At 37.5% G+C, this 16692-nt stretch overlaps 2 protein-coding genes across 2 annotated transcripts; one reads left to right on the top strand and one right to left on the bottom strand.

The window, feature by feature from the left end:
- The first annotated feature begins 23 nt into the window (after positions 1 to 23).
- LOC143353248 (aldehyde dehydrogenase 1A1) lies at positions 24 to 2994 on the top strand. Its single transcript, XM_076786416.1, has 10 exons — positions 24 to 212; positions 340 to 444; positions 528 to 629; positions 706 to 871; positions 943 to 1247; positions 1627 to 1729; positions 1801 to 2099; positions 2399 to 2607; positions 2693 to 2767; positions 2846 to 2994. The coding sequence occupies exons 1-10, from the start codon at positions 177 to 179 to the stop codon at positions 2913 to 2915; spliced, it is 1470 nt and encodes a 489-aa protein (XP_076642531.1). The 5' UTR covers positions 24 to 176; the 3' UTR covers positions 2916 to 2994.
- Ndufb2 (NADH dehydrogenase (ubiquinone) 1 beta subcomplex, 2, 8kDa) lies at positions 2985 to 3973 on the bottom strand. The gene is made up of 3 exons (XM_076786426.1): positions 3742 to 3973; positions 3336 to 3459; positions 2985 to 3238 (listed from the first exon to the last, which is right to left on the bottom strand). The coding sequence occupies exons 1-3, from the start codon at positions 3837 to 3839 to the stop codon at positions 3164 to 3166; spliced, it is 297 nt and encodes a 98-aa protein (XP_076642541.1). The 5' UTR covers positions 3840 to 3973; the 3' UTR covers positions 2985 to 3163.
- Between the last annotated feature and the right edge of the window lie 12719 nt (positions 3974 to 16692).

A 16692-nucleotide genomic window follows, 5' to 3' on the forward strand; every position in this document is an offset into this window, starting at 1 on the left:
ATGTTTTCAGAAACAACATCCAGTTAGTATCCTATCGTACCACATCCCCTCCATATTAAGCACTCTCAAGCTAGATTAGATCATACATTTCATTCTGTTATAAACGAACGGCTGCGTGATAATTGGCGAATTCGAGATCATTCGTGAAGCAGCCCTCAAAGACGACACACGTTAAAATGACTTGCAAGAAGACTGATATCAAGTACACTCAGGTAAATAACTAGTATCTCAGATTAGATTTCTATTTTTCTCAAGTGCTTTTTACATCGATTCCATCCTACTATGGATACTAGAATACTCCTGAAACACGATTTTCATTAATATTCAATTTGTTTGCAGTTGTTCATCAACAATGAGTTTGTGGATGCAGTGAGTGGCAAAAAATTTGCAACCATAAACCCAGCCACCGGTGCTGTTATCACAGAAGTAGCTGAGGGTGACAAGGTAACATCAAGTTCTTATATTTTAATTCAATTGTCTAGTGTTCATTGTCTCAAATGCTGTTTTTTTGTGCATTCTTAACATAGGCTGATGTGGACAAGGCAGTTGCAGCTGCGAAGAAGGCATTCCAAAGGGGATCAGTATGGAGGAACATGGACGCAACCGAACGTGCAAATCTGATCAACAAGGTTCATTTTTTACCATGTATTTCTGTAGGAAGTTTTAACATAGTACTATTTTTTTACTATATAAATTGTGCAATAGTTTGCAGACCTTGTTATACGTGATGCAGAGCAGATAGCCACCCTTGAAACCATGGATTGCGGGAAAGCATACAAAAATGTTATTGGAGAAATACATTTCTGCGCAGACACACTGCGTTACCATGCTGGATGGTGTAACAAAATTACCGGTGACACTATTCCAACAGGTATATATGCAGAACTGAACATCTTGCTTGCTATCGATGATTGTAACTCATTAAAACATTACATTATCTAGATGGAAACTTTATGACCCTCACGCGAAAGGAGCCAGTCGGTGTGGTAGGACAAATCATACCTTGGAATTATCCCTTTGCCATGCTGGTGTGGAAATGGGCTCCAGCATTGGCAACTGGATGCACTCTCGTATTGAAACCGGCCGAACAAACGCCACTTTCTGCGTTGTATGCCGCAGCGCTTGCCAAGGAAGCTGGATTTCCTCCAGGTGTTGTAAACGTTATCACGGGGTACGGACCGACTGCAGGTGCAGCCATCACCGAGCATCCAGACATCCGCAAAATTGCATTCACTGGATCCTCCGAAGTAATTTATCAACAATTTTATCCTTTAAGTTACGGTGGTCCTAGAATTGATTACTAGAAGTTTTGCGAGAACCCGAGAATGTTGGATATCCGATGGGCGGAACGATTCGAATTTTCTGTAATTTCGAGAATTCTGATACATTCGAGAACCGGAATGTGCTCGGAAATCTCTAAATTTTCGAGAACCCGAATGTGCTCGGAAATCTCTAAATTTTCGAGAACCCGAATGTGCTCGGAAATCTCTAAATTTTCGAGAACCCGAATGTGCTCGGAAATCTCTAAATTTTCGAGAACCCGTTCCAATTCCGAATAAAATTCTCGACCCGATCTAACACGATATTTTCTCGCAAATCACGAGTCACTAAAACATTCGTTTTTAGGTCGGCCATCTGATAATGCAAGCGGCTGCTAAGACGAATCTTAAGAGAGTCAGCCTGGAATTAGGTGGCAAAAGTCCTCTGGTTGTTTTCGACGACTTTGATGGTGCGTTGACAAGTCCTTTTTAAGAAAATTATCGTAAAATTACAGATTAAATAGTAAAGAATGATTTATAGTTAAGGAAGCTGCGAAAATCGCTCACGACGCCGTGTTCGCTAATCACGGACAAAATTGTTGCGCTGGTTCCCGTACCTTCGTCCATGCCAAGATCTATGATGAATTTGTCTGCGAAGCTAAACAATTAGCACTCCAGAGGAAGGTCGGCGATCCTTTCGACTCGGAAACGCAACAGGGACCACAAATCGACGATGAAATGTTCAATAAAATTCAGAGATATATTCAGTCTGGAAAGAAAGAAGGCGCTGTGTTGGAAACCGGTGGGGAACAGTATGGCAAAGTTGGATACTTCATTAAGGTATATTTCCATGGTTCAGTTCTCGTTGTGTAAGTAACACTAGGTTTGGAGGAATTATTCAATGAATTATTAAAAATATGGATAGACACATTCGTTATTTTTAGAATAGTCACTTTTAGTGCTCCGTAAACCCAGGGTTTAGGTTGCGGATTTTATGCACAAAAATTGGATTATTTAAAAACTGAAATTTCTCGAAAACTGAGAGCAATGGATAAAAATGATATTACAAAATTGGTGTTGGGACAGTGAATTAAATGTTCTGTTGGAATGAAGACCACTAATTTTTCTGGCAATTACAGCCGACCGTCTTTTCGAACGTGACCGACGACATGACGATCGCCAAGGAGGAGATATTCGGACCTGTTCAGTCAATTTTGAAATTCGAAACCATCGACGAGGTGATCGAGCGTGCGAACAACACAAAATACGGCCTCGCTGCCGGTGTGCTCACCAAAGACATCGACAAAGCGTTGACATTCGCGCAAGCAGTGGAAGCTGGCAGTGTCTGGTAAAAATTACTATAAATAACTCGTAGTGAATTTTCAGAATATTAGCAAGTTCATAAATTCTTTAAAATTCATATATTTTAACAGGGTGAATTGTTATGACGCTCTCACGAGCCAAACTCCGTTCGGTGGATTCAAGGAATCCGGAATCGGTCGCGAGCTGTAAGTTTGGAGTCGTGCACAGGAAAACGATTGCAAAAAGCGAACTGGAACCATAAAGTTTCTTTCTTATGCTTCTAGGGGTTCTGAGGGAATAAAGGAATATCTGGAACTCAAGACTGTCACCATCAAAGTGCCAACACGTAGTTAAGAGGAGAACGAATGGACCTCCAAAGGCACGAACTTTTGTTACTTTGGCTTTAAATAAACATACATGATATATCGATAAATTTGATGAAACAGTTTATTTTGGGAAGCAATATTATATAAAAAACATTAAGCATTAGGTCCCCAATCATTATAGCATAATGTGTTGAGAACTCTGCAATGTACTAGGACGTTTTATTTGAAACTAATATACTTGAAGTACCGTATTCATAGCAGTAGCTTGCTTATTGTTTAGTCAACGTCATCTGGTGGAATTCCTAGCTCTTCGTCTGAAAATATGTCTGGTACTGGGCCTGGTATATGACCCTGGAAATAGAATATGTATTAGAAAAGTAGTTACAAGTTTCTGGAGTTTTCCTATTTCACGTGTAATTTAGGGAATTTTACTCAACATTTTTCTTACCTTGGTTAGAATTTCGAAGTCATGATACAAGAACCATAAAACCCACCACCACCCAATACCTGCAGCTATCTCTGCTAACACGGCATCATATCTAGGTGGGTGTATTCTGGTGCGGTATATTGGTCTGGAAAACCATTAAGAATCTAGTAAAACGCTCTAAACAGTGCTCTGGGTGTTTAAATTGCACGTAAATCGAGTGGACTAAAAAGAATATAAATATAATAATATAAAAATATAAATTTCAGAATTTAAATTAAGTTTATTCGTTTCTGTAAATTCGTTTGCGAAATGATGCGTGTGAATGAGTGTTCGTTGTTTGACGTTTTAAAAGCACATTAAGTGAAAACAAAAATTTATAGACATAACCTCTTTTCGAAGAATTATATAATGGACTATAGCAACTTACTGTTCATAACGGACCTGTGCCAAATTGATAGCGGCATTTTTTCTAGCATTTATGCGGCACACAGTGTTCACAATCTGTCCGCCTCGTGAGATTATCATTGTTTTATCAATTAAACCGTCACATAAAAAGAACTACTTGCTCACTTTTCTTACTGATACACGATTGTACAGGATACAGGGTCTAACCTGTATGACAGACGAAATTTGGATGAGACTGACTATGATCTATGATGCGAGATGCGACCTCTGCTGAGAGTTGTGGAAACAATTTAATTGATCTCGATGTATCGATTAGTCGAATCTTATTTCAATTGAAACCCCTCTATTATCGTGGATTTTTGAAATTTAAAACTTTTTCTACTGGTGTAGTCTTTTAAAAATCAAAAATTAAGAGCTGTAGGCTTCTTAATAAAGTTTTCAGTATTGATGTAACATTGCCTTTGTGTTATATCGTAATAATATCGTAATAATATCGTTCTAAAATTTTCTTTGGAATTGTTATGTAGAAGAAAACTATTAAGCTTATTTTAGATATTGAAAAAACCATTTGTCGGCTTCAAATAAAGTGATTTGATTGTTTACGAATAATCTCTGTATATTATTGCGTTGTAAATGCAAGTGGTAAATTTTTGTACGATATTTACAGAAAATAAAGATTGATTGATGTTTTGTTTGAAGACTATTTTGGATATAAAATGAAATGGGAATTGTACTAAATTTTGTTACCCTTTTGATGTCGTAAATGCAAGAAGAAGGTAAAGAAAGTCTTAAATAATTTATATTCTATTTAGATATGTATAGGAGATTCAGACGTAAGGATTAGGTATACACACTATCCAATGTTACTACAAGAGTGTATGGCAACTGATTAAACAAAGGCTGATTAGTAAAGGCTTATAAAATAGATAAAATAATATGAATGAATGAAATTGATATAAATCTCAATTTTTCTGGACCAATTTATAGTAAATAAAGTCTTACAAATATTTATTTTCTTTTTTAAATTATCCTTTGCAGGTTACAAAAATTATTACAGAGAGTTTCCATAATCAAAAAGAGAATAAGAAAAAACTTTTTTTTAAGTAATAATCTCAAAAAAATTGTCGGATTGCATAACTGGGCTTGACTCGTCGGTTCACAAATAACATTGGTCTTGTTATTAAAAAGATTATTAATACATTGTCATAATAAATTCAGAAATAAATACTGGATAACCTCCGACAGATAGCGTCTTAACTCTTCGACAGCGGACTCTGGGTTTGTGTTGACCCAGAGTATCAGAATCGTCAGTCAGTTACTCAGTTTCTGACGAATTAATTAAATAAATAGTTGCTGCAGTAGAAACAATAGAAAGATTAACGCGTATAAAAGAAGTACCTTCAAAATACGTTTTAAAAAACTAATTAATATACCAGTGGTCCTAGACATCGTCAATTATACGGTTACAAGAATGGTCAGGTTAGTATATCTTTTGTTTACTGGTAAAAATAGTAGAAATAATACGTAAAACTTCCGTTTCAAGAAAATACAATCTGGAACGTGCCTATATCTTTCGAACGAGGTAATTCTAAATAGTTACTTTTCGATTCTGTCACGGACAGTACGCCACTGTGCATAATTTCTCTTTTATAGGAGGACAACGGAGGAGTCCATCCCCGATTAGGATGATTCGGATTCGCCAGGCTCCTGGGAGAGACCCTTAAAACGCTCATTCTCTCGGAAAGAACCGGTCCCGGCCTCCCTTCTTGACGGTCATTTTTTACGAGATTAATTTCAGACAACTAACGTTTGATGAAAGTCGTTCAAGTATATCAGCTGCGAGATATTCGCCATTACACGGCGAAACGAGCGGTCTCGAGGAACCGAGGGGGTTAGTTGCACGGGCCACCATTGGTCCTCAAGGGGGTTTACGATCGACACGAAGTCCCGGTAGCAACCCCCTGAAGGAACGAACACGATTGGCCCATCTGTCGTCATTCCTCCCCGACAGGCACCCCGCTAAAGAACCTTTATACTAGCCGGCGACCAATACCTTTTCACGAAAGGGGATGTTTCTCGAGCTACGTGGATTCGTAATAGCGATCTCCTGTAACGGACATGTTCACCCCTCCCTTTTTTCAAAAAATAAAATATATCCTGTTGTAAATTATTTTTATTACCGTGACTGCCGTTGTATTAGTACCTGTCCGATATATTCAAACATGAAATATAGATTTTGGGAGAGTGTTCCTGAAGTTTAGAGGATCCGTTTTGGCGTGTTATTTGAACAGAATTTTGTTTGAAGAAGGATAAACGAATAAATATTTGTTCAGTATTCGTTTGGAGAATTTTTATGTCGATATTTTCCTACAGCTTCCCTTAGAAGTACAAATCGTATTTTCATTTAGAAAATTTTAAACAGCGAATCACTTTAATCCATTTGTCAGTCGGGAATAATAAATACGTTAATCAGTGCCATTCGTCAATTAGGTAGACATTTATTCGTTCTTTTTCCATCCTGCACTTTGAGTACCTGTAGCCTCACAATGTACACGATTACGTCGGCGAATAGTGGTTGAATAAAAAGATGAATTGCCTGCGATTCTATTCGTATATACAGGGTGTCCCGTAACTGGTGGTACAACCGAGCAGGGGATGATTCTACATGAAAAACTGAGTCGAAAATATAGAATAACATTTTTTTATACAAGGCTTTGTTTTCGAGAAAAATGAGTTTGAAAATTTGTCTAGTGCGCGTGCACTCGGCTTACTTGCGGCTCAATGGGTTTCGAAGAACGCTAATTTTTCAACAGGATGGAGTTGCGAAGTAAGACGTTTTTTAAGTGAAAATTATCAGTGCTGGATCGGTCGCGGTGGCAGAGTACCTTGGTCGCCACGATCTCCGGATTTGTCACCGTTAGTTTTTTATTTGTGCGGTCAGGTGAAATCGATTGTGTATCGTGATGACATAACCAGCATCGAACAATTGCAACAAAAAATTGTGATAGCGTTTGAACACTTAAAGCAACATAATAATTGCACATTACAAGAGGTTCGAAGGAATTTAATACGAAGAGCACAATTATGTCTACAACAACGTGGACAGCACTTCCAGCAATTTATGAATTAAACAAATTCCTCAAAGGTAATTCTAACATTGTAACCTCGACCTTCGATTTATTCGATGTATACAAACCTCGAAAACCTTTGCGAAAAATGGTTGAGGTAACTCAGAATAAAGTCCGTTGAGCCGCAAGTAAGCCGAGTGCACGCGCACTAGACAAATTTTCAAACTCATTTTTCTCGAAAACAAAGCCTTGTATCAAACAATTTTATTCTATATTTTCGACTCAGTTTTTCATGTAGAATCATCCCCTGCTCGGTTGTACCACCAGTTACGGGACACCCTGTATATATACAGTAACGAGCAAAACTGAGTCTACACTATTTGAAGCAACATAACTTTTTAAAAATTAGATCAAATGACTTGAATGTTATTGAGAAGTTAGAAGGATTAGTTTGTTAGACGAGGTGTAAACAAATTTTGAAAAAAGTTTGAATTGGTCGGAATCGCAAAAGAAATAGTAAAAGTTGGTTTTTTCAGCTTTTTTATCTGAGCCTGTATTGAAAATTTAAAAAATGTGTTTGATTCGCTTGAATAAATTATATCCATACTGAAAATTTCACCGATATTGGTTAATTCGTTTACAAGTTATAAACGCTTAAAAGTGGAAAAATTGCCATTTTTCACGATTTTCGACTAAAATCGCACTTTTAATCGTTCATAACTCGTAAACGAATTAACCAATATCGGTGAAATTTTCAGCATGGATATAATTTATTCGAGCGAGTCAAATGCATTCTTTAAATTTTCAATACAGGCTCAGATAAAAAAGCTGAAAAAACCAACTTTTACTATTTCTTTTGCGATTCCGACCAATTCAAATTTTTTACACCTCGTCTAATAAACTAACCCTTCTAACTTCTCAATAACATTCAAGTCATTTGATCTAATTTTTAAAAAGTTATGTTGCTTCAAATAGTGTAGACTCAGTTTTGCTCGTTACTGTATATCTCTTTTTTAATATTCGTTATGCTTTAAAAATAAGTATAATTAATATAGGCACAGTAATAACCGCACAGTAATTGGGTTCCTTACCCTATTTCTCTGCACACAAGGAGTAACAAAATCTCTCAAAGGCTCCCCAATAGTTATGAAGATGGCTTCATGAGAATTGATTCAAGAGATTTCTTTCTTCAAGCATACGTTATGATAAAAATTGCATAAATCTTGAATAAAATCAATCTAGTTATTTTTATAAGACAATAGCCAATTTTAATGCTCGATACAATTAGCGCTAAAATCTGTGCCAATTAAAGAATCATAGTGTGTCAATTAAGGAATAATACCGAATAGAGTCCTTTACGAAACGAATGATTCGTCTTTCACAGAATCAGTATTTAGACTATAAAGTCGCGGATTCGCAGGAAGATTCGCAGCCTATCTGCCACGAATCAAGGCCGTCTATGGTTTGATGGTACCCGTAGGCTCGGTACGTGATGCCGCACGTCGATTGTCGATTTATAATTTTAGTATCGCAATGACAGAGCGGTGTTTACAGGCATCCTCCTCCTCGAGAAAGAGAGTCCAGAATTTATTGATCAGGGGTTTCGTTTACAGTGCCACTTGGAGATTTTTATCTGGCCGGTGTCGCAGCGTTTGCCATTCGAAAAATGCAGCGCTCGCTGCTTTGCCTTTATCGACCAATAAAAGCCCGGCTCTGCTGCAAATTCCTGGCCACATGGAAAGTCGTTTTCCTCGTCGTCCCTTCCCTGGAACCGGCGGGGGTGGAAACGACACGATCCATTTGTTCGTGCCAGGGAAAACTCGTAGGCTTTTATCGTATCCATTCCGGAGATTACTATGCGCCTTTTCTCTGGCCCCTTTGGGGAATAAAGCTGCGCCGGAGGTAATTAACCGGATTCGCGCTTAGGAAAATTGGCGTTCTAAGGAACACTGCGAAATTGTCGGCAATATTACGCCGTGCGCGCGGTCTCATTATTTTGGTACTTTTTAATGGAGTTTGCTGAGGCAAATTAAATGGCACCAATGAAATCTCCGTGGTCTTAGCAAATATTAGATTGCAAAAGTTTTTGTGTAGTAATGGGTCAATGGGATGAGTAACGATATCTTTTAAGATGATTTTAACCGAACATTATCGTCTATTTATATGTGTTTTAATCCTCGTTCTTCTGTGAATAGTATTGGAAAAGTTTAATTGTGATTGTAGCGCTAGAATGATTAAATATAACGTCCCCAAGTCTTTGTTAACTCAATGCTTAAAATTTGATTTAAGTTCTGGTCTTCTACGTAGTTTTAAGTCTTTTTCTTCTGCGAATAATATTCCCAGACCTCAGGAATGATTGTAATGCTATATAACATTTTTAAGTTCTTTTTAACTCGATGCACATTCTTAGAACGTGTGCTTGATTGCTGTTCTTCCGCGAATATTGTTCTAAGAGCTTAAGATCATAGAGCTAGACAATTTATTTACCCCTAAATGCCTGTTAACTCAGTATCTTTTCTGAAAATGTTAAAAGAATCTTTTTGTCTCGTTTTCTCGGCCCAAAAGCCCGAGTTGAATCTCGTCAAGAAGTTTCTTGTTAAGGGTTGTGTTTAAGTCAACGGGCAAAGGAATAAAGCGAATTTGTTGAATTTTTTAACGAAACAGAAAACGTTTCAGCCAATGGAAACAAAGAATGGTTTACACGGTTGTTGTTTAAACGAATCTTCTTGTTTTTAGACCGTTTACAGGGAGAAATGAATAAGGAAGATACGGAAAAGGATGTGTGGACCTCGTAATGGCCGACGGACGGGGAAAAATGTTTCGCGTTGGGTTCAACCCTCATGGTAATTTCACCCCTCGTTCCGTACCGCCCCTCTATTCCCGATGCAAGCATTTCGTGGGGGTTGTAGTAAAGTCAGAGGGTGTTTCCATGGATACAGCGGCGGCCATGTTGGCCCGGGGCGTGAGGGATGAAGCGTCCGGAGAAATTCGATAATTTCACCCTGTTCGCCATAGCTGTGCCCTATTCTGCTTCTACGTTTTATTTAAAACAAACGAGAAATTATATCTTTAACGAACACTGTATTCTCAAGGAAATGAATTTTTAAAAGGCGACAGTCGATTTGCAGAAGTCGTTTATAAAAATTAACGTACTATAGGTGAAATAACAAAGTTAAAGAATCGAAAATTTATTCTGAAATACTTCGGAAATTGTATGAAGTATTTTGTTTTATCGTTCAACTCTGCTAATAATTATGCACGTTCCTCTTTAACTTGTTTGATTTTAGGGGATGCCTGTTTGGCTTTTCTTAGGGGATGCCTTAAATAAAAAATATTATACCACTGAATTCTTGCAACAATTTTTTCCTTTTTCACTGAAAAGCTTCCGCATGATTCTCACCGCACTTTCGCAACCACGAACACAACTTAGATCGTTTCTAATCACTGGACTTCGGTTTTCATGTATTTACAATGATATTCATTAGGTGTAATGTAAAATAGTAGAGAAATGATTGAAGAAAGGACATTTTTATCTAGCTCCCGTTTCTTGCAATCGATGCAGCCAATTTTTATTTTCTACGAGAATCTGCGGGCCACTAAAAAAATGTTTTCTCGCGAACACTCCACTTTTTTTCGGAAAACACCGTGTTGTGCAACAAACGTCCGACCGAATCGGAGAATAGTGACGAACTGGCAGCCGAGGAGAATCGAAACGGGAAACTGATCCCGAAAAAAGGTAAAAAGGGCAATAAAACGGAGCCGTGGTCGCAGTCGAAATTTCGAGATTCGACACAGAGGCTGCGTGTAGAAACGTACAGGTAGGCCTCCGCGACGTGGATTTCCTACAACGAAAGGATTCAGATGAATGGACCGGCGAACTTACCATTTTATTGCACTTATATGACGGTCAGTCCGCGCTATTTCGGACAAGCGGAGGGAATGCAGCTGGATGACTCTAAACAACCCCTGTAAAAATGTTGTAGCGTGTTTCTAACAGAGTCTGTGGACCAGTAAGTCGTTCTTTGATGCTGTAGAATTTTTATTCCACGGAGATTCGGTTCTCCTGATCGTTCTCGTGTGCATTATTTCGTTGCATGTAGTTTCCTTTCTTTTTGCTGCGATTGCACGGAGTGGGTGACATTTAAAATATTTTTCCGAACATTATCTACACGGTATTGCAACTTTCAATTTTTCAGGTAGAATTTGCCCCAACTCTTTGTGGAAGGTCACAAAAATGAGTTGAAGGTTAAAACAGTAGGAGTAACCCATTGTCGTTAGTGTAATTAATGTTAACATTGAAAACAAGAAGAAGTTGAAGTTGTTTTCGAAATTGTTCGAAGTCTGACGGTTGCGGGCGTTTTTTAACGATCGAAACACGATTGGACCGACGAAAGAACGTTACTTTTATCGGTCCTTCGGACGGATTGGTGAGACCAACTGACGATTCAGCAGCTGTTGCAGAAGCAACGGCCGCCACCCCGCTTTTAGGGCCGACATATTGGCGGACGTTACTGCCGGCGAAGAAGCTGGCTTCTGCGATCGTTTCCAAGGGAACAGAAGACATTAGCGAGTGAAGAACATCCTGGTAAATTCCTCGTTCCCTTCGTCTTTCACGATCTACCCAAGACATTTTCCAGGCCGCGAGCAACTTAGCACCGCGGCTGATCATGCGAAATGCAAAGTCCCTGCGAGTAAGCCTCCTTAAAAATAGGTGCGTAAAAGATCCTAGAATAATTATACAGTGCAGGACTTTCTCCAATTGACACTTTAAATGACCGAATTATTTTCTATTTATAATTTTACAGGTCGCTTGAATGGTCTTCGCAATTTCTCCCAACTGTGCTTGAAAATTTAATAATACAATTATGGTGACGTTTTACTACCTGCACACCGAAAAAGTTCATAAAATCAAAGTAATTTAGCTAATGAAACAGGAACTGCAGAGTTAAAGTTTATCGCAAGTTTACTCGGATACACAACAATAAGACTTGTTATTGAATTGAATTTCATTAGAAAGATCTTATTAATCGCGGAAAGTAAAACTCGAGAGAAGGATGAAAAATATTATTGCATACCAATGTATGATAACTTTAACTGATAACCTTTAAACGATAAGGATTGTAATTACCACTTTCTAGGTGATTTTCTATCACAATTATCGCACATTTTATATTTTTCCAAGTTTAATATTAGCTGCCACCGTAAACAAAAGATATACTGAAGTTTATCAATAGAGCTTAGTCATCTTAGTTAGGAAAGAAATAGTAAGATTACATCACTGGAATCGTTGATTCACGATTGAAATTGCTGTTGCTGTAAGACTCGTGAAGTAAGAAATAATCACCGATGGTAGACGATTATTAATAACAAATGCAAATTATAAAGACTGTGGCTTCGAGAAAGGGAGCAAAGAGCAGCAATGTATGTATCTGCGCACGTCCGAGTGGGCTTGATATTTTCGGTTCGTAAAATTTTATGTATGGTAGTAACTGACAGCCCTTAAGACGGTTTATAGCTTTTCTTTCGAGGGGCCAGTACGAGGCTCCCAACATTTTTAATACTTAATGTTACTTAGTCGCTCAGGAGCCGAAAGTTTGGGCGAAACTTTATGTAATCCGCTATACAGAAGTCGTATCTTAATAGCACCCATTTCTTTAAGTAATTTTTCAGTTTAATTTTAACTTTGCACGATAAGCAGATATGAAATCTTTTTAATGTAGCCGGAAACTTATGATAAATAGAATTTAAAAGAAGAATTCTTATCATTTACCTTGTACTAAATGAGATTTTTAACAATATTCATTTTCCCGACAGAAAACTACTGTTTATTTTTACAGTAAATTATTTCTATAATAGGTAAGTATTATTATAATTGTATATGGAAAGGCGGAAGATGAGATAATTATTTCGAAACAAACAGAAATCGCAGGAGGTATGTTTCAGCATTAATTGGCTGTGTAATGCTAATTTGTGTTCATGCGTATATCCTAAAAATTCAAAATAATCAATACGTAATCTGATATACCAAATTTGAAAAGAGCGCCATTCGCGAGAGCGGTACCGCTCGTGGCGAAATCGAAAAGCTCGATTCGGGGGTTCATACAGCTCCAATCGACGTAGTGGCGAAACGCTCAAACTATTAGCCCAATGTTATCGACAGAGGAGATTTCGGAAATTGGTGGCGCCATCTGCGACAAAACACCAGAAACCACAGACGAGGTATAGAAGTAGACCAATCACCCAATGTATTTTTTTGTCTCACGTCCGCTGGGCTCTAGAGTAGGGCTGTGCGAGTACCCGAAAATGCGAGCTGAGCTTAGCTCGGCTCGATTGTGCGAGTCGAGTCGAGTACTCGCACGATGCGAGCTGCTCGCAACGAAGCGAACGGCTCGAAATAAAATCAGGCGTAAAATGACATGATGCGAGTTACAGCGGGAAGATCAGCACATCGATATTATCAAGCATTTTAGTATATTGACAAAACTAAATGTTTGCGATGTTTTATTATATATTTTGATAGTGAAATGTTGATTCAGAATTTGTATAACCCTTATGGAAAATAATTATGCAATAACAACTATTTCCTAGATTTATGTAAATAACTAGCTGTGATCTGTAAAGAACGGTATTTTATATATTCCTTTATATTATACTCCGGTTCAGTGTACAGTCGTAAAAATGTGTTGTTGCAAAATTGTTTATAATGTTGAAAATTAACGTTAGACTTCGTTAAATAGTTTTTGAAAGAAATGGATATATAAATATTGTATAATATTGATGTGTATTTATACGAGGTCGCCGCCGCGTCTACAATGTATGCTGGCGGTTCGTCGGCGTGCTCTTTGCACAGGCCGCCACACTGGTACTCGCACCAAAGGTCAAAAGATTGAATTCTGGTAAGCTGAGAAAAACTGTTTAACAGAGTCTGGGCTAACTAACCTGAGAATAGATTGTTTTAGACTTTTATATTTTTCGATAATGAATAACGAGCTAGTGACTCGATGGGGAGGAAAGAGCGAAACGCATACGCGTGCAGGTAGATCAAATACCCAGAGCGGATGACCGAAGTGGGCGCGTGCAGGCGAGCCGGTCATAAACCTTAGGTCGCTGATGAGAGCCCTACTGTCCCATTGTACGGAAGTACACTTTAAAGGCAGTAAACCATTTTCACACTGCACAATTATAAACATGGAGATAGCGCAGGTTGCTTAGCGAGAAACGTGCGGCCGCTTCTCGTTATACATTATGCAGTCAGTCTCATAATTGATGGCAGACAGTTTAAATCAGAATAACTTTTTTTATAAATCGACCAAACGACTTCAGCTTTTCTGCCAAACTAGATAGATTAATTTACTAGATGACATGTAATGAAAACTAAGGAAAAATTGCGTTATATAATTGCGTTAATTGTCGAGCTAGGAAGTAGATTTAACTTTGCTGCCACTACGAATTATTTGGTAGTTAGCATGATTTTGGACCATCGTATAAAAGATCGACTGTTATCCACGGAGAAGAGCCAACAATTGCAAATTGAAAAAAGATTTCGAGATGAAAATCGGTAAACTTTTTACAAACATTAAAATATTAACTAAACAGAAAGTATGACGAGTGTTGAACGTAGACATCAGATCCTTTTAAAAGGGCCTAGTCGATTTATGGTCAAAACTGCCCTTAGAGGTTTTTCAATGATTAATGAACAATTCGAAAGCTGACAAAGAAAAACCCCTCTGAGTAAAATTTCAACCCCCTATCTTGCCCATGAGGTTAGTTACAGGGTAAATTAGATTTCGCGCTTATCCGCGTATTTTCCGCACTCTGATGCTTCCTAAAATTCTGAAAAAAATGTGACATATTTTGGATTCTAAGGCTGATTTTTGATAATTTTTTCAGATTTTTTTGTTACAAACTGTGGTCGTAAAAAAATGAAAAACCTCCAAAAATCGGAAAAATGCAGATTTCTCAAAAATTTGAAAACATGCTATTCTACTGTTTAGTTCCTTGTTAAAGTACTATAACAGGCAGTGTCGTCAATTTTTTTTTAGATTTTTTGTTGTGGGACATCATCGTCAAAAAACAATAAAAACCGAATTTTTTCGACGTTTTTGCTATTAGGAGGAAAGTTACACTTGTTGGTTTTATCGCAGGTATATATTAAGTAATTTTTAGCATTATTAAATTGAAACAAGTAATTCTTTGACCTAAGAAATGTGATTTAAGAGAAAGAATAAATTGTATTTTGTGTGATATATACCAGAATGTTCGTAAAGTTTTGTAACATCGCCGGACGTTGAACTAAGGAGCGGATACGCTGGGGTTCTTATCCCGTCGGTGGTAAATGTTTTTTCCCATACATCATCTTTATTTTTTCAATTTCTTATATTATTTATTCATGTGATTTTAACAATATTTTTTTAATGTTCTAAAAATATTGAAGTAACATTGATTAGGCAATGAATATTTATATTATTGTGTTCGTCCACGATTTCCGCCAGATATGAAATTGCTTGTGAAAATTAGTAAGATTCCGTGAAAAGAATTTTGAAATCTACTTCTGTCATTTCCAGAAAATCAAGAAATCAATACTGTTTGAAATGGAATCTTTTTGCGGTTCCAATTGTTTTGACCATCTTAATCGGCTATGCCCTTTTAAATCTTATCACCTATACTTGCACAGTACCGAACGACAGGCTGTTGGAACTTCCAACTTGGAAGGTTGTAGACTGGCACATATTGGCACGAATGCGTATAAATACATATCAATATTATACAATATTTATATATCCATTCCTTTCAAAAACTATTTAACGAAGTTTAACGTTAATTTTCAACATTATAAACAATTTTGCGACAACACATTTTTACGACTGTACAGTGAACCGGAGCATAATATAAAGGAATATATAAAATACCGTTCTTTACATATCACATCTAGTTATTTACATAAATCTAGGAAATAGTTGTTATTGCATAATTATTTTCAATAAGGGATACACAAATTCTGAATCAACATTTCACTATCAAAATATATAATAAAACATCGCAAACATTTAGCATTGTCAATATACTAAAATGCTTGATAATATCGATGTGCTGATCTTCCCGCTGTAACTCGCATCATGTCATTTTAAGCCTGATTTTATTTCGAGCCGCTCGCATCGTGCGAGTACTCGACTCGACTCACACAATCGAGCCGAGCTAAGCTCGGCTCGCATTTTCGGGTACTCGCACAGCCCTACCCCATATGGTGATTGGTCTACTCCTATACCTCGTCTGTGCAGAAACTTCCATCCCTATAGTACCCATGAATAGCGCCAGATGGCACAACGATCGTAAACTATGGTGATCCTGAATGGTTTAATGGAATTATTTATCATATGGCGATATCAGGGTATACATTCTCAATTTTATAAAAATTAGTCTTAGGTCATTATGTTTTGACTATATGCGGAATAATCGATGTAATAGGAATTATTTTAGTCGATAAGCTACCAGCCTATATTGTGATATGATGGTAATGTTAGTACCTGAATATGTCTGAAAGGCATATTGTCTGTTATTTATTATCAGTACTATGTTCACTTTATGTATGTCCGCTGATAGGCCTTTTCTGGCCTAATGCGTAATAAATAAAAAAAAAAAATAACTGCTCTGTCGATAACATTTGGCTAACAGTTTGATCATTTCGCCACTACGTCGATTGGCGCTGTACGGAACCCCGAATCGAGCTTCCATATTTCGCCAGGAGCGGCGCCACTCTCGCGCATGGCGCTCTTTTAAAATTTCATACATCGACATTTCTCACAGAGAACACAGTAGAAATCACAGTAGACACTACGACAATATCCGAGAATAATTAGAAGTCAATACTTTGAATAGGAGTAGAGAAATCCAAGCTGCAACGAATC

This window comes from Halictus rubicundus, chromosome 4, assembly GCF_050948215.1.
Source record: "Halictus rubicundus isolate RS-2024b chromosome 4, iyHalRubi1_principal, whole genome shotgun sequence".
NCBI classification, from domain to species: Eukaryota; Metazoa; Arthropoda; class Insecta; order Hymenoptera; family Halictidae; genus Halictus; species Halictus rubicundus.